A 26,326-nucleotide genomic window follows, 5' to 3' on the forward strand; every position below is an offset into this window, starting at 1 on the left:
TAGGGTTAGGGTTAGGGCTAGGGTTAGGGCTGAGATTAGGGTTAGGGGTGTGTTGTGGTTCGGGTTGGAGTTAGAATTGGGGGTTTCCACTGTTTGGACACATCAGGGGCTCTCCAAATGCAACATGGCGTCTGATCTCAATTCCAGCCAATTCTGAGTTGAAAAAGTCAAATGGTGCTCCTTCCCTTCCAAGCTCTGCCATGCGCCCAAAAGGTGTTTTACCCCCACATGTAGGGTATCAGCCTACTCAGGTCAAATTGCAAAACAATTTTTGGGGTCCAATTTCTCCTGTTACCCTTAGGAAAATAAAAAATTGGGGGCAAAAATATCATTTTTGTGGAAAAAAATGATTTTTTTATTTTCACGTCCGAGTGTTATAAACTTCTGTGAAGCACTTGGGGGTTCAAAGTGCTCACCACACATCTAGATAAGTTCCATGGGGGGCCTAGTGTCCAAAATGGGGTCACTTGTGGGGAGTTTCAATAGTTTAGGTACATCAGGGGCTCTCCAAACGCACATGACACCCACAGACCATTCCATCAAAGTCTGCATTCCAAAATGTCACTGCTTCCCTTCCGAGCCCCGACGTGTGTCCATACAGTAGTTTTCTCCCACATATGGGGTGTCAGCGTACTCATGACAAATTGGACAACAACTTTTGGGGTCCAATTTCTCCTGTTACCCTTGGGAAAATGAAAAAATTGGGGACTAATTGATCATGTTTGTGGAAAAAATACGATTTTTTTATTTTCATGCCCGGGCATTATAAACTTCTGTGAAGCCCTTGGGGGTTCAAAGTGCTCACCACACATCTAGATAAGTTCCGTAGGGGGTCTCGTTTCCAAAATGGGGTCATTTGTGGGGGGTTTCCACTGTTTAGGTACATTAGGGGCTCTCCAAAGGCAACATGACACTCGCAGAACATTCCCTCAAAGTCTGCATTCCAAAACGTCACTACTTCCCTTCCGAGCCCCGACGTGTGTCCATACAGTAGTTTTCTCCCACATATGTGGCGTCAGCGTACTCAGGACAAATTGGACAACAACTTTTGGGGTTCAATTTCTCCTGTTACCCTTGGGAAAATGAAAAAATTGGGGACTAATTGATCATGTTTGTGGAAAAAATACGATTTTTTTATTTTCATGCCCGGGCATTATAAACTTCAGTGAAGCCTTTGGGGGTTCAAAGTGCTCACCTCACATCTAGATAAGTTCCTTAGGGGGTGTAGTTTTCAAAATGGGGTCATTTGTGGGGGGTTTCCACTGTTTAGGTACATTAGGGGCTCTCCAAAGGCAACATGACACCCGCAGACCATTCCATCAAAGTCTGCATTCCAAAACGTCACTACTTCCCTTCCGAGCCCCGACGTGTGCCCACACAGTAGTTTTCTCCCACATATGGGGTATCAGCATACTCAGGACAAATTGGACAACAACTTTTGGGGTCCAATTTCTCCTGGTACCCTTGGGAAAATGAAAAAATTGGGGACTAATTGATCATGTTTGTGGAAAAAATACGATTTTTTTATTTTCATGCCCGGGCATTATAAACTTCAGTGAAGCCTTTGGGGGTTCAAAGTGCTCACCTCACATCTAGATAAGTTCCTTAGGGGGTCTAGTTTTCAAAATGGGGTCATTTGTGGGGGGTTTCCACTGTTTAGGTACATTAGGGGCTCTCCAAAGGCAACATGACACCCGCAGACCATTCCATCAAAGTCTGCATTCCAAAACGTCACTACTTCCCTTCCGAGCCCCGACGTGTGCCCACACAGTAGTTTTCTCCCACATATGGGGTATCAGCATACTCAGGACAAATTGGACAACAACTTTTGGGGTCCAATTTCTCCTGGTACCCTTGGGAAAATAAAAAAATGGTGACTAAAAGATCATGTTTGTGGAAAGAATACGAATTTTTTATTTTCACGCCCGGGCGTTATAAACTTCTGTGAAGCACTGAAGGGTTCAAAGTGCTCACCACACATCTAGATAAGTTCCTAGGGGGGTCTAGTTTACAAAATGGTGTCATTTGTGGGGGGTTTCCACTGTTTAGGTACATCAGGGGTTTTCCAATCGCGACATGGTGTCCGATCTCAATTCCAGCCAAAAACGTCAAATGGCGCTGCTTCCCTTCCGAGCTCTGCCATGCGCCCAAATAGTGGTTTACCCCAACATGTGGGGTATCAGCGTACTCAGGACAAATTGCACAATAACTTTTAGGGTCCTGTTACCCTTGGGAAAATAAAAATTGGGGTGAAAAGATCATTTTTGTGGAAAAAATATGATTTTTTAATTGTACCGCTGTACGTTATAAACTTCTGTAAAGCGCTTGTGGGTTCAAAGTTCTCACCACATATCTAGATAAGTTCCTTGGGGGGGGTCTAGTTTCCAAAATGGGGTCACTTGTAGGGGGTTTCCACTGTTTAGGTACATCAGGGACTGTCCAAACGTGACATGGCGTCCGATCTGAATTCCAGCCAATTTTGCATTGAAAAAGTCAAACGGCGCTCCTTCCATTCTGAGCTCTGCCATGCGCCGAAACAGTCGTTCCCCCCCACATATCAGGTATCAGCGTACTCAGGACAAATTGCACAATAACTTTTGCAGTCCAATTTCTCCTGTTACCCTTGGTAAAATAAAAAAAATTGAACCTGAAGTATTTTTTTTGTGAAAAAAAGTTAAATGTTCATTTTTTTTTAAATATTCAAAAAAATTCCTGTGACGCACCTAAAGGGTTAATAAGCTTCTTGAACGTGCTTTTGAGCACCTTAAGGGGTGCAGTTTTTAGAGTGGTGTCACTTTTGGGTATTTATATTCATATAGACCCCTCAAAGTGACCTCAAATGTGATGTGGTCCTAAAATAAAATGGTGTTGTAAAAATGAGAAATCGCTGGTCAACTTTTAACCCTTATAACTTCCTAACAAAAAAAAATTTTGGTTCCAAAATTGTGCTGATGTAAAGTAAACATGTGGGAAATGTTAGTTATCAAGTTTTTTGTGTGCCGTATCTCTGTGATTTAAGGGCATAAAAATTCAAAGTTGGAAAATTGCGAAATTTTCAAAATTTTTGCCAAATTTCCGTTTTTCTCACAAATAAACGCAAGTTATTTGAATGAAATTTTACCACTAACATGAAGTACAATATGTCACGAGAAAACAATGTCAGAATCACCGGGATCCATGGAAGCGTTCCAGAGTTATGACCTCATAAAGGTACAGTGGTCAGAATTGTAAAAATTGGCTCGGTCATGAACGTGCAAACCACCCTTGGGGGTGAAGGGGTTAAAGTTTATAAGACTAGAGGGAACTTGCCTCAGTCACGGCCTGATCAACAAAAGGGGGTAACACGGGTTGCCCTCGCAGGGGCTCTATACAAGCAAACACAAACGGGTAGAACACGACTACTTCCGGCAATAGCCGGTCACTATAGGGCCGCGATATGGCCGACTACGGATCCTTAATTATATAGTCAACTTAGCCGTCCAGACGTCCCTCGCCGTTCGGGATGGAGGTCCTTCAGCGTAGAAGTCGCTGGGCCCAGTTGTTGAGGCGTTGACGAAGTCTTCGCGCGCTCCGGCACGCTGATGACACTGGGGCCCCACAGGCCCCGACGGAGTCCTTGGACAGATGGGCTGCAGTCCCTGGACTGGGGCAAGCGGCAGCAATGTAGGTTGGCGAATCACAGGCCACCTGCGCAGCTAACGGCTGCGACGGGGAGTCCGCGGCCAGCAGAGGCTCGGCCCATGCTGCGGACCGGAGCGGGACAGTGGGGGCTGCCGACGGCACTGTACTTGCCACGGCCACTGGTGAGAGCAGGGCGACTGTGGGTGGCGGGGAACAGGCCGCTGCCGCGGGCAGAGGTGAGGCGGCAGCGGCCACGGGTCGAACTGGGGCCGCAGTGGCCGCAGGCTGGAGCGGGGCAGCAAGTCTCGGATGATCGCCTTGGCGCCATCCCTCTGGAGTCCTCAGTGAGCATCCTCCCAGGCACTGGTAAGTCGCTCTAGCTTGCAGTCGCTCCCACGGTCTCCTGCTGCCTCTGTCCCGGTCTGCTGACTCATCGTCCCGGGAATTCCACGCCTCTTTTATACTGGTCCCTCCCCGAGCCCATCTGTCTGTCACAACGGTCCGTCCCCGAACTCTGTCCCTCGGGGACAGTTTCCCCTGGAACCCAGATGACGGCTCCCTTGGTTCTGGCCCGGACACTCGACCGGGGCCGTTCCTCCCACACTCCCCCGCCCTGTATGCTCGCCAGTCCTCGGGCGAGGGTTTTCGTAGACTCGGGATAGTTTTTTGGGACGACAGTCCTTGTCGCCATATGAACTGGTCCTGTTCGTAACGTTCAGGGGGTTTGCCAGCTGTTGACCGCTCGGAGCGTCGAAGCTCGGGTGTAGTGGAGTCTTCTGGGGTGGTGGAGGGTGGTGGAATAGTTGGTTCTGGTGGGATTCCCGGGTCTTCTGTAGTGCCACTACTGGGGCCACCCGTGGCTGAGACGGGGAAGTCCTCTTCATCATCCAGGTCCCAGACCGTGGGCGGGGGTCGGGGACCTGGAGGGTCGGTTCGAGCTGCGGGGGATCGGTAGACGTACAAGGTCGTAACATGTTACGGTGCACAACCCGAGTGAGGGGCGCGTTGTTTCCTTCAGATTGTATTTCGTACACAGGCCCGTCAGGGCTTATTCAGCGCAACACTCGGTACGGGTTCACCTCCCACCGTGGTTCTAACTTGTTTTGGGGACGTTGATCAAGTACGAGTACCCGATCCCCAGTCTGAAAGTCAATGGGTGGGGGCAGTGCTCCCCCTTGGTGTTCTAGATCCTGGAGCTTTGTATGGACGATACGGTGGAGGGTCTGCAGCCGATGCCGGTGGTTGCGGACCCACGAGGATACCCCGGTCCAGGGTTGGGGCTCCTCCGGGTTCAATTCCACCTCTGTAATTCCTATGCCTTCACGTCCGAACAACAATGAGTAGGGGGTGTAACCAGTCACTCGATGCACCCGATTGTTATATACCCACATCAGCTCGGGGACATATTCGGGCCAGCGGGCCTTGTGGTCGCTCTCCAGGGTGCGCATCATTTGGATTAGTGTACAATTGAATAGCTTGCAGTCTCCGTTTCCCTGCGGGTGGTACGGCGTAGTCCGCGATTTATCGATACCATAAAGATGGTGTAGCTCTTCCATGACTTTTCCTAGGAAGCACGCTCCTTGGTCCGAATGTATTCATTTTGGACAGCCAAACACTTGAATAAAGTTCTTGCAAATCGCATAGGCGGCCGACTCCGCTGTTTGGTCTCGAGGGGGGTTGACCACGGCGAACTTGGTGAAATGGTCCACCATAACGAGACAGTGTTCATATCCCTGATAGGCAGGACCTATGGTCTGATAGTCCACTGTAAGAAGCTCCAGAGGGGCTGATGTTACAATAGTTTGCACCGGGGCTCGTTGCAAACGTCTTCTACAGCAGCGTGCAAGCATGGGTGGTACGCTATCTGCTGCAACCATTGTAAAGCCTTTTGAGCACCAAAATGAGCCCCCATGGGATTCCCGGGCCAGTTGGTTGAGATGGGCTCCCCGCACGATCACCTGTCATATCGTAGCTGACGTGGTTCGTGACATGGCTTTCGATATAAAAGTCCCTTTTTGATGATTAGTTTTTCCCACTGGCGCAACATTAGCAACATATCTTGCGTCAAAGTCTGTCTCTGTGAGCCCGTGGGCAATTTACCGGTGGCCACCCATCGGCGTAGGAGTCCAACTTCTATTTATTCCTGTTGCTGCTGAATCCATTTGTCATGGGGCTGTTCCAGCATCCCTCCTAGGAGTCCCGGATGAGGCGCTTCTTGCGTGTTGACTGTAAGCGTGGCGGTGGTGAGGGCGAATGGCGTCTAGTCTGCTTCTAATTCGTCGTCTCGACTTCTTCCTGGGGTGGTGTTTCGGATTCTGGAGAGCGCGTCGGCGTGCACGTTTTCAGCTCCCTGTTTGTAGATGATCTTATAATTGAATTTGGCCATCCGAGCCACCCACCGCTGCTCTAGGGCCCCCGTTTGTCATTCTCCAAATGGGCTAACGGGTTGTTATTGGTCCACACTACTACTTCGGGGGCCGCCAGGTACTCTGCGAATCGCTCCGTCATTGCCCACACTACCGCGAGGAACTCGAGCTTAAAGGAGCTGTAATTGTCCGGGTTGCGTTCTGAGTCGTGCAGCGACCGGCTACCATAGGCGATCACTTTCTCCCAGCTGTCCTGCACCTGTGACAACACAGCTCCTTGTCCCTGGAGGCTCCCGTCGGTATGCAGGATGAACGGTTGCGAGAAATCCGCATATGCCAATACCGGGGCGTCTGAGAGAGCAGCTTTGAGATGTTGAAACGCATCCTCTTGCGGTTGCTGCCACTGGATCTTCCGTCCATTCGCCCTGGCCGGAGCCCCCTTCAGCAGGTCTTGCAGGGCTCGAGCTTGGCGTGCAAAATTCTTCATGAACCGACGGTAGTAGCTGGCCAACCGCAAGAAGGCCCACACGTCCTTCACCATTTTGGGGTTAGGCCACCCCTGGATGGCAGCGACCTTTTCCTGGGATGGTCGGATGCCTTCTGCCGAGACGGTATGTCCCAGGTATTCGATCTGGGTGCGGAAAAGGTGGCATTTCGGGGGCTTTACCTTTAACCTGTACTTCTGCAGCCGGCCGAGCACCTGCCCCAACCGCCTCAGGTGGTCCTCGAATGTGGCGGAATAGATGATAATATCGTCCAGGTATATCAACGTGGCTTCAAAGTTGAGGTCTCCTAGACACCGTTCCATCAACCGCTGAAAAGTTCCTGGGGCGTTGGCCAGCCCAAACGGCATCCGATTGAACTCGAACAGTCCCAAGGGAAGGATGAATGCCGTCTTGGCTCTGTCTTCCTCCGACATCGGCACCTGCCAGTACCCACTGGCCAGGTCTAGGGTTGAGAAGTACATTGCATTCCCCAGGGCAGAAAGAGACTCTTCTATGCGGGGCAATGGATACGAATCCTTGATGGTGCAGGCGTTCAACTTCCGATAATCCACACAGAAACACAGAGTGACATCTATTTTCCGAACCAGGACAATAGGGGCCGCCCAAGGGCTCTGGCTTTCTCGTATGACCCCCTTCCGGAGCATTTGGGCTAATAGAGTTTTCACTTCCTGGTATAGCTGCGGTGGTATTTGCCGATATCGCTCCCGGATGGGGGCCGCTCCTGCCGTGGGGATCCCATGTGTGATGGCCGTGGTTCATCCGAAGTCATCCTCGTGGATGGCAAAGACACTGTAAAATTGTCCAAGAAGTGTCTCTACCTGGAGAAGCTGGGCTGGCGCTAGGCCGGAAAGTTCAGCCCGCATTCTCTCCAGGATGACTCGAACTTTTTCTTGGGCCGAGGATGCGACAGTCTGTTGGGTTCATACCGTTACTGCCCAGGGATCTTCGGGTTGCACCCTCAACTGGACTGCGGGGTCCGGCAGCATCTCCTCCAATGGCCTCACTAGTTTGACCATTTCGGCCCGGGGCTTCAGGGCGATGTCCTGATCTTCCAGGTTAACACAACGTACCAAGACGGTCCCTTCCCGCACTATGGCCAGGGAGTGGGCCACCAGGATGCCAGGGTGCAGGCGCTCCGAGTAACATTGTTCCACCTGCACCTCCATGCCCTCCAGTGGCATCGGGGCGCGGATCGGCAGAGCCACCACCGTCTGCCCGGAGGAAGCACGAGCGGGGGGCCGCCGGCGTGATGACCTTGCAAAGCGCCTCACCCTCCTGACACTCCTGGAGCACTCGCGCCTCCCGCACCAACCGCTGGAAGACCTGCCCCTGGGCCGTGCGAGAACCCCACTGACTTAGGGTCTCCTGCGTGGAATCATTGAGGAGTAGATTGCCGAACTCCCGCAGTATGTTCATGCCCAAGATGATCGGATGACGGTCATTAGTCTCTCCTTGGGTTAGGACCACTCCCCAGCGGCCGAGGGATTAACCACACAAAGTCATCTGAAGCCACACTTCTCTGGCGACAGGTACCGGCAGTTGGTTTGCGGCCTCTAGTCGTATCATGGGCCCCCATTGGGGCCTTGCCGCTTCTGGGAAATGCTGCCGGAAGTACGTTGCCGGCATGGTCGTTACTTGTGACCCTGTATCCACTAGGCACCGCACAACACGACCCTTGACTTTGGCCCATACTATTGGGCACTTAGCGACCAGTTCTTCGGGACTTACACCACCCCTTGTTGTGGCTTCTGGCTCCGAGCGGCGTCCCCCTTGCCCGGATCCCTCTAGTTTAATGTCCGTCGGGGTGGGTATTTCCCACGCCGCGGACACTTCTGTGCGAAGTGGCCCAGTTCTCCACACTCATAACACCGAGGCGGTGAGGCACGGCCACCCCGGGTATTGTGAGGCCCACAGGGCCCAGAATTGTAGCCAGGTCGGCCGGGCGCGGGCTCCGTTCTCTTCACTTCAGCCAGCTTGCCCCGGATACTTTTCAGTTCTTGTCTCTTTTCCTCAATCCATTGAGGTTCTTCGACAATGCTTACGGAAGACTCCATACTCCGGGCCTTCCCCACAGGAGCCGTCATCCCCTGCTCTTGCTCTCGCACCCGAGCCTGACTTCCCACTTCGGAGAAGGCTAAACGTGGGTTCACTCAGACCTGTTCCCGCATTGCCTGCTTGATTAGCGGGTCCTGGAGTCCAGTCACTAGCAGGTCACGCAGGTTGATGTCGATGGGCCCTACCCCTATTCCGTCCTTCCTTTCTATGGTGGTGTATAGCTCCTGGAGGGCGTTTATATACTGGGTTATGGTCTCCCCCTCCCCCTGCATCCGACTAAACAACTGGGTTTTCAACTCACCCACGTCTGTTGGATCCCCGTGGGTCTCTTCCAGGATCTGCAAGACCCTGGCGAAGGTATTGCGACGCCCCGGGGATCTCAACATTACTGACTTCCGGGCTTCCCCATCTAGCGCCATAAGGGCCACTTCAGCCTCTAAATCGGGGGTCATGGGGTGCATGTTGAAGAGGCCTCGCATAAGTTCTGTCCAGCTCCAAAACAGCGTATCGGAGCCAGAAAACCGGGGCAAGTTACTTAGCATAGCCCACAGGGAGATGCTGGAGCGGGGGCCCCCACCATCAGCAGCACCAGCAGTCCCACTCTGATCAGGCACACCGCCGTCCGCGCTCAGAGACTGCATCCTGCCGACTACGCCAAGTGTGGTGTTTGCAGGTACGCAGGATGCAGTGACGAGTCGTGAGACAATTTGGTGCTTTCTATATTAACGTTTATAAGACTAGAGGGAACTTTCCTCAGTTACGGCCTGATCAACAAAAGGGGGTAACACTGGTTGCCCTCGCAGGGGCTCTATACAAGCAAACACAAATGGGTAGAACACGACTACTTCCGGCAATAGCCGGTCACTATAGGGCCGCAGCATGGCCAACTACAGGTCCTTAATTATATAGTCATCTTAGCCGTCCATTCGTCCCTCGCCGTTCGGGATGGTGGTCCTTCGGCGTAGAAGTCGCTGGGCCCAGTTGCTGAGGTGTTGACGAAATCTTTGCGCGCTCCGGCGCGCTGATGACACTGGGGCCCCACAAGCCCCGACGGAGTCCTTGGATGGATGGGCCGCAGTCCCCGGATTGGGGCAAGCGGCAGCGATGTAGGGTGGTGAATCACAGGCCACCTGCGCAGTCAACGGCTGCGACGGGGAGTCCGCGGCCAGCAGAGGCTCGGCCCCTGCTGCGGACCGGAGCGGGACAATGGTGGCTGCCGACGGCACTGTACTTGCCGTGGCCACTGGTGAGAGCAGGGCGGATGCGGGTGGTGGGAAACAGGCCGCAGCCGCGGGCTGGAGCGAGATGGCAGCGGCCGCGGGCGACCGCGGATTGGCCGCTGCCACGGGCTGAGGTGAGGCGGCAGGGGCCGCGGGTCGAACTGGGGCTGCAGTGGCCGCGGGCTGGAGCGGGACAGCAAATCTCGGATGATCGCCTTGGCGCCGTCCCTCTGGAGTCCTCAGTGAGAGTCCTCCCCAGGGAGCACTGGTAAGTTGCTCTAGCCTGCAGTCGCTCCCACGGTCTCCTGCTGCCTCTGTCCCGGTCTGCTGACTCATCGTCCTGGGAATTCCCCGCCTCTTTTATACTGGTCCCTCTCCCAGCCCATCTGTCTGTCACAACGGTCCATCCCCGAACTCTGTCCCCCGGGCACAGTTTCCCCCGGAACCCAGATGACAGCTCCCTTGGTTCCGGCCCGGACACTCAACAGGGGCCATTCCTCCCACACCCTCATCACCAAGTAAGAATAGCAGCTTCCAGACACTTGACTGCAAAAAGAAGTACAGGTTCACAAGTGTTGAGATCTTCTTGAGCTGTCCGCATACATATGATATTTGGAATCAAATATGGCTAGCTTTAAATAAGGTGACACAATGACTGTCCGTCCCATCTGAATACCAGAGGATCATCTGGTGGACCGAAGCTCTGACTTTGTGGCCATTAGAGCCAATTATTTGGAACTCTTGTCTATTTTTTTTCATTCACATGTTACTTATGCTGTTTATTGCATCTTACTCAATACTTGCAATTAAAATGGACTTGCTAACTCCCTGGGACGTTATTGAGGGTCCCAGAAAAAGGGGCTACCCAGACTCCTCTCAACCCCTAAAGAGTGGACAAGTCTCTAAGGCGAACCTCCTGGAAAACAAGGTTTGTCCATCCATTTTTATTGCTGTACAGGATCATTCACATATCCGATTTTCACTTATGATTGCTATCTGTGTTTTAAACTGGTAGCCCTCATACCTGTGATAGTCAGTGTGACCAATCACATGCGTGATTTCGCAGAGACATGTACGATTTTGATCCAAGAGTTCAATCAAAATTGGGAATACAAGTTTATTAGTCTTTGAAAAAAATCAGACCGCACGCGGATGACATAAGAGTGCGGCCCGATTTTCACAGACTGTCAGAATGGAGAAGGTGAAGAAACTTTTTTTTTTCTTCATTTCTCCACGTATGAGAAAAACGAATGAAACTTAGATCACACTTTAATCAAACCTTGATGGAATTCTATTTAATACTGATCCGAATAATCGATATTTCTCGGATGTGTACAAAATCTGATTCGTGACTAAGCCCTAGGCAAAGTCCCGTGGTCAAGAAAAATATTGAAGGGACAGGGATAGGGTATGTGGCAAAAATATTCCCCATCTCCAGAAAAACAATTTAGGAAAACTGGAAAAGGATAAAGAAAAGAATTTGCACTTCTGATAAGCTAACAGAATGCAAATTTAAAGTGGTTGCCTATTAAAAATATGTTGCCACCTATCCGAGACATAGGAGATAATTTGTTGCTCAGTGGGTATCCGGGCGCTGATACCCATACTGATTGACTGAGCAGGAAACTTTATATCCCTGTTAGGCCGGTTTCACATTTGCGCTTTATGGCGCAGTGACAGCCTGCGCACGGCCGCCACTAAGCCCCGCCCCCTGCTGGCTCCCTGCCCGCCCCATCCGGTCATCGCCGCCTACTAGCGCACATGGACGCTTGCGATCTGCGCACCCTATCTTTAGCACCGCAACATGCTGCGTTCGGCGCACACGGGCGCACCTTCAAAAGTGCGCATCGCACGGCCAGCGCACAATCTGCGCACCCTATGCTAAAGATAGGGTGCGCAGATCGCAAGCGTCCATGTGCGCTAGTAGGCGGCGATGACGGATGGGGCGGGCAGGGAGCCGGCAGGGGGCGGGGCTTAGCGGAGGCCGTGCGCAGGCCGTCGCAGCTCCATAAAGCGCAAATGTGAAACCGGCCTTAGACACCTGAGTGGCAGTGCACTTGTTTGACTGCTGCCCCATTCATTCCCTATGAAGATGTGGAGCATTGCGCTTTTTCTAAACAATAAGGCTGGTTTCACATCAGCGTTTTTGTGCGCAGCACATCGTGCGCATCGACTTGCGTACGCCTACGTTTGCATATGCATGCATTTTAAGAGTAAACATGTCTAGACACTGGTTTAAACCACCCCCTTCCCATGACACACGCCCACTGGTGTCCCATTGGTGGAGTCTGTTTCAAGTATTTTTCAAAGATTTTCCTCCTGTGAAATGGGATACCTAGAAAATGCATGCGCATAAAAATTGCAAACGCATGCAAAAACGCATGCGCGTTTTTGCATGTGTTTCTACTTAAGCACAATGTGCTGCGCACAAAGACTCAATTGTGAAACTAGCCTAAGGTGTCCATCCTGCTGCTACATTTTGTAACGGGAATAAAAGTTCTCTAACATACCGACCTGTCGGGGTCCTAGCAGTCGGACCCCCACTGATCAGTAAGTTATTATCACCTATTCTTTGGAAAGATGATAGCTTGTTTTCACTGTACAAGCCCTTTACCCTTAGGGTTTGCCTTACTTCCTTTACCTTACTTATTATACTCCAGATATGACTGAGTTAACTTACTATCCCTTGTGGAGCAGCAGAAACCAGGAGCGCACTGATCTTCTGTCAGATCACACCTTGCTCTGCTACTTTCGGTGCTCAGACGTTCAGTACATTTGCCCAGGGCGCAGACCCACCCATGACAGCACTCTTCTTCTTGCTGACAAAGCTGATACGGAGATAAAAGAACAATATTATATGGTTTATACTTTATATGAAATGCTCAGAGGCAGAATATTTACTGCCATTCCAACATACCAAAACCGGTGACGTGTCATCTTGACAGATTATTATTTTTTACCGGTAAATTCAATAAATTCAAGATCTAGCTTTTACGTCTAACACAGGATATGGTGTCTTCCAGGAAAGGGGAGAGGAACAAGATAGATGATCTGGGGGTCTACAATAAATTGTGTGCAACCATTTGAAGGAACTGGAAAGGACAGATAGGTAGACAGACAGATGCCCTTAAAAAGCGTGTGTAATACTCTGAGGTCTAATAGGACTGTATCCAACCCCTTTCAAACTTCTTAACACAAGCACAGCCTTAGGCTAGGAACACACTACTTTTGTAGTCATTATTGGGGGCATACACTCAGGAGGTACACACCCAATGCTAGCCACTGTCAAGATGGATCCCAGGGCAAGCAAATAGTATACAGTTCCATACTGCCCAGGCGGAGACTGAAAAAACACACTTTTGTCCTCAGTCTGGTGAATGGGAGCTTATGGCCAGTACTTAGTCAGTATTTTACATCAGTATCTGTAAGCCAAAACTAGGATAGGGTGAAAAATGCAGAAGTGGTGATTTGTTTCTATTATGCTAATTTGGGATTTCAACCTTCCTAATTGTGTGTTCCCTCCGGAGATAGATTGGATGTCTAAAACCAACTATCCCCACAGTATGTATACTCTGCTTATTACATGTAGCCCACTTAGACGACTGTTTAAATCGGACCGAGATCAGAACCCATTGCTCGCACTGGCTGGCAGCCCTCCCTACCCAAGCCTGGCAGCATGTATTTCTATGTAGCTGTCACAGTGGGGTCGGAATAGCCGCCAGCCAGTCCGTGCGCTGCATTCTGATCTCAGCCGGATTTATACGGCCGTCTGACTGCGCCCATAGATTACTGAATATAACTTATCCAAGTTAAAAAAAAATGGCAGGTGGCTAGTTCATTTTAAGGCGGTGTAGCAAAATTAGTTTCTTACCATTTCTTTTGTTTTGCAGTCTTGGCACGTTGACATATAAGGTGAAAAATGGCAGTACTGGTTCTCTGGGCAGTCACGTGAATTACTGCACCCCTGTAGTGTGTAATACCAGAATATAAAGAGAAAAAAACAATTTCACTGAGTAATATAAGTCTTTAATGAGTTTCATACATTTAAAGGACTGCTGGAAAAATTAGGCAGCCAAGCATGGTAAAAACAAATTGTCAAAAGTGAACTTTATGTGCCGAGAGAGAATTTTTGGCTTCCTAGAACCTTTGGCACCTAAACATACACTCAAACATATACATATGGCTATAAGTAGTCTGAGACTATACTGTAGTCCCTGAAGATGACAGTAGAGTCCCGCATGCCGGCATCCAAATGTAACCACTGATGCTTTGGTCCACTGGGCCATCAACACTCTGCCTGAAAATCAGTAGGAAATTACTCTAGAAAAAGTTGTTCATCCAGGGCAAAAATTTTGGAAAGTTTAAGGAAAAATATAATAAAAAATATCTATTGTTAAAATTAGATTTTTGTTAATTTTTTTTCATTTTTGGTATTTTTTTTCCAGATTTTTTCTTTTTCATATAACAATCTAAATAATGAAAAAAAAATCACAATGCCACTGGATTTACATTACACTAATACAACTTGTTATTTTAGGGAACTCACATGCACATTAGCAGCAACAGACTGATTCAGACCTTATCTTTTCTATTGAAGCATCTTATCAGCGTGTGCAAAGGTCATTGTAAAGGGAGAGGAGGTGAATCTGTGACATCACCCAATGTCAATGGTGGACTCTGTTATATGCTGTAATACCAGTCACTGTAATTCTGTAAAGGAATGAAAATGAGAGTGCTGAAAAGTATTCTCTACTTTTCCCATCTTAATGGTACATTAGTTGGTAAGACAAAGGGTCAATATTGATTTTTAGAATTTCTAATGATCCATTAATGAAACGGCAAGACGGCAAGGTCACTATTGACTTTTCGGATTTCTATGTCCAATAGTTGGCAGCAGACACCTTGTTCGCTTCCGCTCTGACTATTGTGGTTGTTTCCTTTATTGCACAGTTATAATTTCACAAATTAAATTTAATTCTGAATTTATTTTTATTTAAATCTCCCTTCGTATGTGAATGAAAATATGTACGTGAGGATCCATATTGTGACAGGATTCTTCTGATTCACCATTGCCCTTGTTAAACAAGCTCCGCTCGTTCTTCATGGGAGCCCGATAGTGAAGTCACATGACTACTATAATTCCTGCCACCTGACAACTGTTATATAGAAAAAAATGACAAATCCCAATCTACATAATGATACGGTATGCACAACACACGACTATTCTGAGGATAGGATGACTCATGAATGACTCGGGGACAATGAGGCTTTGTAATAATATTCTCACCCTTCTTTACCTCCTTGGTAGGAATTCTAATTACAGGTCCCATAGTCTTTGTCTATACAATATGCATGAGTGTTAAAAAGTTCCTGGCACTGTTGTGTTAATATGGTTTTACATAGGGTGGGAATGGTGTGTTTTAGAATGGTGTGTTTCAGAAGATATGTGGATTTGCAGGCCTTCTTTGTATGGCAGTCTTATGACCATGGAGGTTTCCTTACCCAAACCCCATGACAAACAATTAATGATTTATTAAAGGGGTTGTTGAGGCTTGGGGCTCAAGTCTGGGGTCACACTATGTGACCATAGACTTGTGAACCCTCACAGCACTCACAGTAATCGCTAGCGGGCGAACATGTGATCGGAAGTATGCAATTTGCATAATTCCAGTCACATTCCGACTAGACGTGTCCAGCCTCACTCAACTCACTGGTATTGAGAGAGTTTGCACAAGTCTAGTTGGCATGTTACTGCATGTATGCAAATAGCATACTTGCGGTCACTCACGGGTCCCCTTCCGGCTTTGGCACTGGAGAATCCTGACAGCGCACACGCTGTGACTGCAGATCCTCACGACTGGATAACCCCTTTCAGACCATCCTGAACTCCAAGCACTGTTCCGAAATGCCAAAAAACTCTAAAGAAAAGATCAGTTTCTAAATCACATCTTTTCCATGGAAGAGGCAATCTATGACTAAACAGAATCAAACAGGAAGTGAGATCTGCAGCGGAGAGGCTGCTGATTGGCTACTGAAATGTAAGTTCCTGTTGTCCGGCCACAATGGCTAATTGAAACATGATTTCTATTACTTTGTATGTAACCCCCCTTCTCATGTACAGCACCATGGAATTAATGGCGCTATATACCGTATTTTTCGGACTATAAGACGCACCGGACCATAAGACGCACCCCAAATTTTCAGAAGGAAAATAGGGAAAAAAATAATAATGTGTCAAATGGGTGTCTGTCTTACAGTCCGAATTCAGCTTACCAGGGAAGGGATCCGGCACAGGTGGAGGAGTGGTCACAGGGGTCATTCAGTGGTCCAGGCTGGTGCGGTGGCGGTGGCTCTGTGCTGGGGCACTGTGCTGGGTCAGGTGGGCTGTGCTGGGGCTGGTGGGCTGTGCTGGAGCACTGTGCTGTGCTGGGGCAGGTGTGCTGTGCTGGGGAAGGTGTGCTGTGCTGGGGCAGGTGGGCTGTGCTGGGGAAGGTGAGCTGTGCTGGGGCACTGTGCTGTGCTGGGGCAGCTGTGCTGTGCTGGGGCAGGTGGGCTGTGCTGGGGCAGCTGTGCTGTGCTGGGGCAGCTGGGCTGTGCTGGGGCAAGTGGGCTCTGTGGAGTGGTGTTGGCGGCGGGCTGTGCTCTGGTGCAGGGGTGGCAGCTCCGATGCAGGAGCAGTGGCTCCGCCGGCATTTCCTCAAAGTCTGGAGATCCCCGCACATCTGTTGCTGCCATGTTGCGTTGGCCTCCGGGAACATGGACGCCAGGAAGATGGCCGCCGGTCTGGGAACGGTGCATGCTCAGGTTCAGATCTCATCCCGAGATCTCGGGACGAGATCTCGTCGCTGGGATTTGAATCTCGTCTCCCGAGATCTCAGGACAAGATCTTAACCTGAGCATGTGCCGTCCCCAGACCGGCAGCCATCTTCCCGGCGTCCATGTTCCCGGAGGCCGCCGCAGCATGGCAGCAACGGATGTGCGGGGGCCTCTGGGTTTTGAGGAAATGCCGGCGGAGCCCCCCACGGAGCACAGAGAACCGCTGCCTCTGCACTGGAGCACAGCCCACCACCACCACACCACAGAGCCCCGCGGCACCCGCAACAGCCACCAGCCATGGTCGCAAGTGAGTATATTGCGACCATAAGACATACCCCCGACTTTCCCCAAAAATTGTTTGGGAAAAAAGTGCACCTTATGGTCCGAAAAATACGGTAAATAAATAATAATAATTATAATTTTGTGTCAGAATTGTATGGCCATTGACCCGCCGTGGATGAATGTAAGTTTGGTCTCATAGCCAAGTGCAATGTATGACCTCACTAAGGCTAGCTTCAGACTAGCGTTTTGGCTCGCAGCGCACGGCCGCCGCTAAGCCCCACCCCCTGCCACGCCCCCTCCTGTCATCTCCTCCTAGTGTCGCTCATCGCTGCATGCAATCTGCACACCCTATCTTTAGCATAGGGTGCGCAGACCGTGCGCTGGCTGTGTGCTAGTAGGATTTTGAGTGCGCTGCGCCGTTATGACGGTGCTCCGATCGCACCAAAATGCCACATGGTGCATTCGGCGCACCGTCAAAAGGGCACAGCGCACGCAAAATTCTACTAGCGCACGGCCAGCGCACGGTCTGCACATCCTATGCTAAAGATAGGGTGTACAGATCGCATACAGCGATGTGCGACACTAGGAGGAGATGACCGGAGGGGGCGTGGCAGGGCTTAGCGGCGGCCGTGCGCTGCGGGCCCAAATGCTAGTCTGAAGCTAGCCTAAGAGGGGCAGAATCATCAAACAGTTTGAACCAGAATTTTGGTAAAAATTTGTTTAAAACATCAGAAAATGTTACCATTTTTGGCATATGTATACCAGTTCTTAGCAATTTTTTTTGAGAAATGGATAGACTTTACTGCCGAACAGGCATGACCAAATGTGGTTGGAAAATATATCTTAAAGGGAATCTGTGAGCAGTTTTTTTTATGTAATCTGACATCAGCATAGTGTAGATACAGAGACCCTGATTCCAGCGATGTGTCACTTAGGTTACTGGGTACAACAGTTGTGATAGAATCAAAGTTGTGCATTGGCAGGAAGCTGTTAATCAGTGCTGGGTGTGTGGTTGGACCAGGAGACACAGGACACCTAGTCCTGTAGTGATAGTCTCCTGCTGATAAAACACTGATTGTATTGAAGCAGCAAAACACAGACTTGTAAGCGATACATGACTGAAATCAGTTTCTCAGCCCATACTCTCAGATCACATAGAAAAAATTTGCTGACAGATTTGCTTTAATTTATGCCACAAAAGTGGTGGAAATTATTGCTCTGCTGCTGAAATTATTTTAGCAGTAATTCTGAATGGTGGGCAAAATGATTTGAGACATTCCATGTGGACTTACTTTTAGGCTACTGTAGAGATGGGCACTGCAGTGCTGAGCCCCAGCAATGGTTGGGGAAGAAATAACTCAGCCTGATCCAGGCTACAGACAAGTGGTAGGGATAAGGAGAACTGGTCCCAGCAAAGAGCAAACAGATGAACGGCATACTAGGGCACCCAAATCACCACATTACCAGACGGAGCTATTTATCTGAAGTATTGCGGTATATATTTCAGTCAAAAAATGGAGGCGCTTGCATGAAAAAACATGAATATTTCAATGTGAAGCGAAAAAAGAAGAAATATGCAGCACTCACCGATATAGCTGAAAAACTGTGCGTCTTTATTTCACATAAATTCCATCAATAGATATGTGGACATGCAGGACGTTAGAGGAATGCTAGGGGAGGGAGGTGCCGGACACCTCCCTCCCCTAGCATTCTTCTAAAGTCCTGCATGTCCACACATCTATTGATGGAATTTATGTGAAATAAAGACGCACAGTTTTTCAGCTATATCGGTGAGTGCTGCATATTTCTTCTTTTTTTGCTTCACATTAAAATAAGGATAAACGGATCATACATGATATTCTTAAAGGGGTGGGCGGCACAGATTTGTGGACGATAAGTTAAATTCAGTGATGACCACTTATCCTCTGCAACTGTCGGCACAGACACGTCTTATCATCACTTGTTGGTTATTGGCTCTCTTCTCCTGTGCAGTATCCGTCATTTGCGCTGAGACATTACTGATATCCATCAGTGGAGTATAGAAAGTCGAAAACTGAACAATTGGTGTACAACCGACATGATGCACACAGCCAAATACTCTGCCAAACACTTTACACTTGAAAAGTGCACACAATGTTTTTTTTAGGCAAATTCGTTCCGAAGCCCCCCCTGAAAAAGCGCTAAGTGCTCAAAGAATGAAAGTATTTCTATATAATAATTACTCGCTGTTCATATGTTCATTCTTTTGAGCGTCTTTTAACCTCTTCCGTTTTCCTATGATGCCAAGCAATCGAAAGTTGTAACATGACTATTCTTCATGCGAAAAACCCGGGGTTTTTTTTTTTTCATTTTACCAGTGTTTTTGCTTAAAAAAACACTAATCCTGGTATATTTGTCCCTCATCCTGGCCCCTTCATGGTATACATGTATATGCCGTTCATATTGGCTTATACAGTCATGGCTGAAAGTGTTCTCACCCTTGATATTGTTCCAGAAAATGAAGTATTTATCCAAGAAAACTATTGCAATTACACTTTTTGTTATACACAGGTTTATTTCCGTTGTGTGCATTGAAACATAAAAAAAAGATAAATTGGATATAATTTCACACAAAACCCCAAAAATGGGCAGGGCAAAATTGTTGGCAACCTCAGCATAATATTTGGTTGCACCCTTTGGAATCAATAACTACAATCAATCGCTTCCTTTCACCATCAAAAAGCTTCTTACACCTCTCAGCTGGAATTTTGGAGCACTCTTCTTTTGCAAACTGCTCCAGGTTTCTAATATGTGAAGGCACCTTCTCCCAACAGCAAATTTAAGATCTCTCCAAAGTTCTTCAATGGGATTTAGATCCAGATTTATTGCTGCCACTTCAGAACTCTCCAGCGCTTTGTTTCCATCCATTTCTGGGGGCTTCTTGAAGTATTTTTGGGGTCATTGTCTTGATGAAAGAGCCATGACCTAGGACACAAGCCCTGGTTTTGACACTGGGTGTTACTTTGCTAAATAAATTCCGTTGGTAATTTTCAGATTTCATGATGCCTTGTATACAGCCATAATAATAATCTAATAATAATCTTTATTTATATAGCGCCAACATATTCCGCAGCGCTTTACAGTTGAACAGTTTCAAACACAACAGTCATAAGTAACAACGTTAACAATACAATAATTAAAGCGAAATAAGACAACCCTGCTTGTGGGAGCTTACAATCTACAATGAGGTGGGGGAGATACAAAGCACAGGTTTGTATTTACAATGATGTATTTACAATGATGGTCCAGCCATCTTCAGGGGGTGGGGGTTAGATGGAGATAGTGAATGGGCTACACACACACACAAACATAACATGACTTTGATTACTGAATGTGATAGGCCGCTCTGAACAAATGTGCTTTGAGCGAGCGCCTAAAACTATGCAAATTGTGGATGGTCCTAATATCTTGGGGTAGAGCATTCCAGAGAATTGGCGCAGCACGGGAGTCTTGGAGTCGGGAGCGGGAGGTACGGATTAGGGCAGAGGTTAGTCGAAAGTCATTTGCAGAGCGCAGCGGTCGGTTAGGCCGATAGACAGAAATGAGGGAGGAAATGTAAGGGGGTGCCGAACTGTGGAGAGCTTTGTGGGTGAGAACAAGTACTTTGAATTGTACCCTGTAATGAATTGGCAGCCAGTGTAACGACGCGTCTGAGTAACGATTAGCCAGATGGACAACCCTGGCTGCTGCATTAAGGATAGACTGGAGAGGGGAGAGTCGAGTGAGAGGGAGGCCAATTAATAGAGCATTACAGTAGTCCAGGCGGGAGTGGATCAGGGTGACAGTGAGCGTTTTTGTTGTTTCCATGGTGAGAAAAGAGCGGATTCTAGAGATGTTCTTTAGGTGTAAGCGGCACGAGCGGGCAAGAGATTGTATATGGGAGGTGAAGGAGAGATCAGAGTCAAACATAACACCCAGACAGCGCGCCTGCTGTCGGGGTGTTATTATGGTGCCACCCACAGAGAGGGAAATGTCAGATTTAGGGAGGTTGGTAGATGGTGGGAGCAGAAGAAGTTCAGTTTTGGAGAGGTTGAGTTTCAGATAGAGAGCAGACATGATGTTGGAGACTGCAGACAGACAGTCAGTGGCGTTCTGTAGTACAGCGGAGGTAAGGTCAGGGGATGATGTGTACAGTTGTGTGTCATCAGCATAAAGATGGTACTGAAAGCCAAATCTGCTGATGGTCTGTCCAATTGGGGCCGTGTAGAGAGAGAAGAGAAGGGGGCCAAGGACTGAGCCCTGAGGTACCCCAACAGCGAGAGGAAGAGGAGATGAAGTGGAGCCAGAAAACAGAACACTGAAGGAGCGGTCGGAAAGATAGGAGGAGAACCAGGAAAGAGCAGTGTCCTTAATGCCTAGTGACTGGAGCCTAGAGAGTAGGAGAGGATGGTCAACAGTGTCGAAAGCTGCAGAAAGGTCGAGAAGAATGAGCAGAGAGTGGTCATCATTACGTTTTGCTGTCAGAAGGTCATCGGTCACTTTGATGAGTGCAGTTTCTGTCGAATGTAGGGGGCGGAAACCTGACTGTGAAGGGTCTAGGAGGGAGTGAGTGGAGAGGTAACGGGTAAGGCGGGAGTATATCAGGCGCTCTAAGAGTTTAGAGATGAAGGGGAGATTGGAGACTGGTCTGTAGTTGTTTGTGCAGGATGGGTCGAGGGTGGGTTTCTTTAGTAATGGAGTAATGATACAGTGTTTGAAGGAGGAGGGGAAGATGCCAGAGGAGAGGGAGAGATTAAAGATTGTAGTTAGGTGAGTTGTGACGACTGCAGAGAGAGACTGGAGGAGATGTGAGGGAATGGGGTCGGTTGTGCATGTAGTCGGACGAGAAGAGGAGAGGAGCCTGGAGACTTCTTCTTCTGTGATGGGATCAAATGTGGAGAGTGAGCCAGGGGAAATGCAGGGAGGGATGGGAGTCACTGAATTTGGTGATTGGGAGCGGATTTCCTGACGGATATTGTCTATTTTCTCTATAAAGTGGGAGGCAAGGTCATCAGCGCAAATGTCTGTGATAGGGGCTTGTGCTTTTGGCCTGAGGAGGGAGTGAAAGGTGTCAAAAAGTTTCTTGGGGTTGTTGGATAGTGAGGAGATCAGGGTGGTGAAGTAGGTCTATTTGGCGAGGTGAAGGGCAGAGTTATATGTCCTTAACATAAATTTGAAGTGTATGAAGTCTTCTGGTGTGCGTGTTTTCCTCCATAAGCGTTCAGCACACCTAGAGCATCGCTGGAGAAATCGGGTTTGCGATGTGAGCCAGGGCTGTTTCACTCTGTGTTTGGAGGTTCTGAGGGTGAGGGGAGCTACTTGGTCAAGGGTGCTTCTAAGAGTGTCATTGAAGTGATGTACAGCCAGATCAGGACAGGACAAGGAAGAGATTGGGGACAATGATGAGGGTAGGGAGTCTGAAAGTGTATGAGGGCTAATGGCTTGTAGATTTCTGACTGAATGGTAGGTAGGAGGGTGCTGGGGTGAGCGAGGATTTGTGAGTGTAAAGGAGAGAATGTTGTGGTCAGAGAGGGGAAGCGGTGAGTTATCTAGGTGGGAGATTGAGCAGAGCCGGGCGAAAACCAGGTCCAGGGTGTTACCGTCTTTGTGTGTTTCAGAGGTTGAGAGCTGAGAGAGGCCTAGAGAAGTGGTTAGTGATAGAAGCTGGGATGCAGATGTGGAAGTGGGGCTGTTAATGGAGATGTTGAAGTCTCCCAGGATAAGGGTTGGTAGTTCTGAGGACATGAAGTGCGGCAGCCAGGCAGAGAAATGGTCCAGGAAGTGGGTGGGTGAGCCTGGGGGCCGGTATATGACCGCTACTCTGAGGGAGAGGGGACGAAAGAGCCTGATGGTGTGGACTTCAAAAGAAGGGAATGAGAGTGATGGAACTGGGGGGATGACCTGGAAAGTGCATTGTGGGGACAGGAGTATGCCGACTCCACCACCAGGTCTGTTTGTCGGTCTCGGGGAATGGGAGAATTGTAAGCCACCATGGGAAATGGCAGCAGGAGAGACAGTGTCAGAATCCTGAATCCAGGTTTCCGTGAGGGCCAACAGATTCAGAGAGTTTTTCAGAAAGTAATTGTGTAGGAAAGGAAGCTTGTTGCATACAGACCGTGGATTCCAAAGGGCACAATTGAAAGAAGGAGATGAAGGAGTGCAAATAATATTAGTAAGATTATTAAGGTTTCGATGTGAGGTAGGGTAGGGGTTGAGGTTGGGGGATGGTGGACCAGGGTTGGGGGAGATGTCCCCTGAAATTAGTAGGAGCAGGAAGATAAAGAGCAAGTAGTGTTTGGAATTGTATGAAGATTTTTTGTGCAGTGTGTTTGGGCAAGATGGGCTGAGGTTTTTTAAGAAGGTGAGAAGTGCATGAGAGCTGTACATGGGAGAAGGAAAGAGAGAGGAGCTGATGTATATGAGTTGTGATGGAGGGGGGATTGGTCGGTGAAAGTGGATTGCAAGAGAACATAGGAGGATAGGAATAAGGCACATGGATAAAAGGGAGAGCAGAGTGTGGGTTACCTGACTCCTGCCCTGACTAACTGCCATGTAATAACTGCTGTATCCCGACGCTTATCTTTGTGATGCTTTACTTCTGTGATGCATGCAGCCCCACATGCGAGCACCCCTAAGGATGGTTCTAAATTTATAGTCCAGACTGCAGGGTCAGAAGAGATGGATTGTGGGAACTGGTTGCCATGGCATCCAACACCAAAGGCAGCAAGATGGCCCCAAAACATCTTTGAACCTCCATCATATTTGACTGTAGGTATTGTGTTCTTTTCTTTGTAGGCTTCATTCCATTTTCAGTAAACAGTAAAATGATGTGTTTTACCAAAAAGCTCTATCTTGGTCTCATCTGTCCACAAGATGCTTTCCCGGAAGAATTGTGGCTTACTCACATACATTCTGGAAACCTGCAGTCTAGTTTTTTATATCTTCGTGTCAGCAGTGGGGTCCGCCTGGGTTTCCTGCCATAGTGTTTTATTTCATTCAAATTTCGAAGGATAGTTCACGCTGACACTGATGCACCCTGAGCCTACAGCACAGCTTGAATTTCTTTGGAACTTCATTAGGGATGCTTATACACCATCTGTATAATCCTGAGTGCAACATTTCATCAATTTTTTTCTGAGTTTCACTTCAACGGAGATTAGCTACAGTGTCATGGGTTGTAAACTTCTTGATTATGTTGTGCACTGTGAACAAAGGAACATTAAGATCTCAGAGGTGGACTTGTAACCTTGAGATTGTTGATATTTTTTAACAATTTGGGTTGCCAAGTCCTCAAACAGTTCTCGTCCACTCTTTCTGTTCTCCATGCTTAGTATGGCACACACAGACACACAATGCAAAGATTGAGTCAGTTTCTCCCCTTTTCATTTGGTTTCAGGTGTGATTTTCATATTGCCCACACATATTACTTGACACTGGGCTCAGTGGTTAGCTTTGGGGTCCTGGGTTCAAATCCAATCAAGGACAACATCTGCAAAGAGTTTGTATGTTCTCCCCGTGTTCGTGTGGGTTTCCTCCGGGTTCTCCATTTTTCTCATGAATTGGACAAATGTCTAACATTCATCTTCTGATCTGTGTTCTATGTTCTGCTGTGATTAAAATATGACTGTAAGAGATCTCCTAATCATTGCATTTTTGCTTTCTCTACATTTTACACTGCCTCACAACTTTTTTGGAATTGGGGTCCTATATCATCCACACAGTGTCTCCCATCGCATTCCTACACAGGCGTACTTCTCTCTGCCCTGTTGAGAGTAGAAGAGAGTATTTTAGTGCGCATGCGCTGGCTTTGCCTTCAGGTCATTGGTGCACTTTGGCATTTCCAGGTGCATGCGTACTAGAGTACTTTGCTCTGCCCACTGCACAGGAGCACGATGGGTAACATCATGTGGATTACATAGGACGCGTCATCCACATGAAGCAGGGAAGGAGAATGCCGATCGTAAGAAGAGATGAGGCACCGGATCAAGACCATAGTCGCCCATCGGACCGGACCACCTCATCTGAGTATAATGAAAGCTCTTTTTTAGGGACATACATACAGCATTCTTGTATGCTGTATATTACAGAGGGCTTAAAGGTGCTGGCAGTACTTAATACTGGGAAAACCTGGTGGCAGGTTCGCTTTAAAATAATAGCTAATTTTCTGATGACACATTCCCTTAAAGATAAAGTGCAAACAGCATAAATGTTAAGTTATAATGGTATATTTTGTTTTGCATTACAGTATATAATCAGGCTTGGACTGGCCCACTAGAGAACAGAAGAATCCACCGGTGGGCCGCCCTGCAGGAATAGGCTCTCTATTCTAACTATACGAGAAGTAGCTGGCACAATACATTTGTTTCACTATGTACAGAAATCATCTCAACATTCATTTAATAAACTACCCAATTTATTATTCTATAGAAACACAGGTAAATTTTGTGAATGATGGTAATGTGATATTTGCATGTAGTTGAACAGTTGGCCTCCAGAGTCAAGGTCCTCTAGCACCCCAGTCCGGCACCGTATGTAATGGTACATTTCTATTATGTCTGAACATCCAGAACACTTGAAAATCTGCCACTTGTCAGGTGCTGTTAGTGTCGGATTAAAGGAATTCTAATATAGTATATTCTGAGCATCATCATCATTGATGCAATAAATAAGATATAGACATATTATTAGGTTTATTTTGTATTATTTTTATACAATCAGGTTATACAATTGGATGATTCATCTACGTACCCAGGTTTAGTGTTTGCCATACTCCTTACCTTTTCCGTATTTTCCTTCGCACTTCTGTCTCCATCATACTGGCTGTGGTCCAGAGGAGATGGGGAAGATGTGATTAATGCAGTGCTCAGAATAATGAGGAGGAAGGCAGGCAGCAGGAGAGGCATGTCCTCCAGCAGGCAGTAGGGATACAGCACAATGCTTAATTATAGGCCTTATATGTATAAATATAATGTAGACTCATAGGAAAATTAGTCTGGCAGCTGAATCCTCAGCCGGTCTATGGGGGAAGTCAGTGCTTCTAATGTACACAGCTGTTCTACTGCTGCGCAAGCAATTCTCTCCAATGGAGGATGCATGAATGAGAGGTCTCTCCGGTAGAGCCCCCCCTGCTGGCTATCAGTTATCAGTGCACATACTCATTCATCTCAACACACAGACACTCAGCTACAATCTGGCAAATAAAATTGAAAATATGAGTCATTTGGATTAATAAATATTTTAGATTTTTGAATAATAATAAAAAAAGTGCATAAAATGCATTTATTAGATTAGAGAACGTAACAAAGCCTAGATTATTTAGTTTCTTAATTTTAAAAATCTGCTACATGTGACTTTGTTAATCAGTTCTGTTCTGTCTGTTTAGTATTCTGCATCTGGTAAGAGTTCAGATTATTTAGCAGTTTTGTGGATTTTATAGATTTGA

The 26,326-nt window shown here is 48.0% G+C and overlaps 1 protein-coding gene across 3 annotated transcripts in view; it reads right to left on the reverse strand.

Moving 5' to 3' along the window:
- LOC141085556 (dickkopf-related protein 3-like) overlaps positions 1-25,982 on the reverse strand; it is a 43,254-nt gene extending 17,272 nt beyond the window's left edge. The window contains exons 1-4 of one of the 3 annotated variants that reach the window (XM_073571005.1): positions 25,662-25,982; positions 14,347-14,478; positions 13,640-13,732; positions 12,449-12,596 (exon numbers count right to left, since the gene is read on the reverse strand). In XM_073571005.1, the coding sequence (XP_073427106.1) occupies positions 12,449-12,596; positions 13,640-13,675 (184 nt within the window). In that variant the 5' untranslated portion in view covers positions 13,676-13,732; positions 14,347-14,478; positions 25,662-25,982. Of the gene's footprint in view, positions 1-12,448; positions 12,597-13,639; positions 13,733-14,314; positions 14,479-25,661 lie in introns of all 3 variants that reach the window. The other 2 variants (XM_073571004.1, XM_073571003.1) reach the window with 2 other exon arrangements.
- Positions 25,983-26,326: the final 344 nt, after the last annotated feature.

This window comes from Dendrobates tinctorius, unplaced genomic scaffold, assembly GCF_039654945.1.
Source record: "Dendrobates tinctorius isolate UK_male_01 unplaced genomic scaffold, ASM3965494v1 ptg000028l, whole genome shotgun sequence".
In the NCBI taxonomy this organism is placed as follows: Eukaryota; Metazoa; Chordata; class Amphibia; order Anura; family Dendrobatidae; genus Dendrobates; species Dendrobates tinctorius.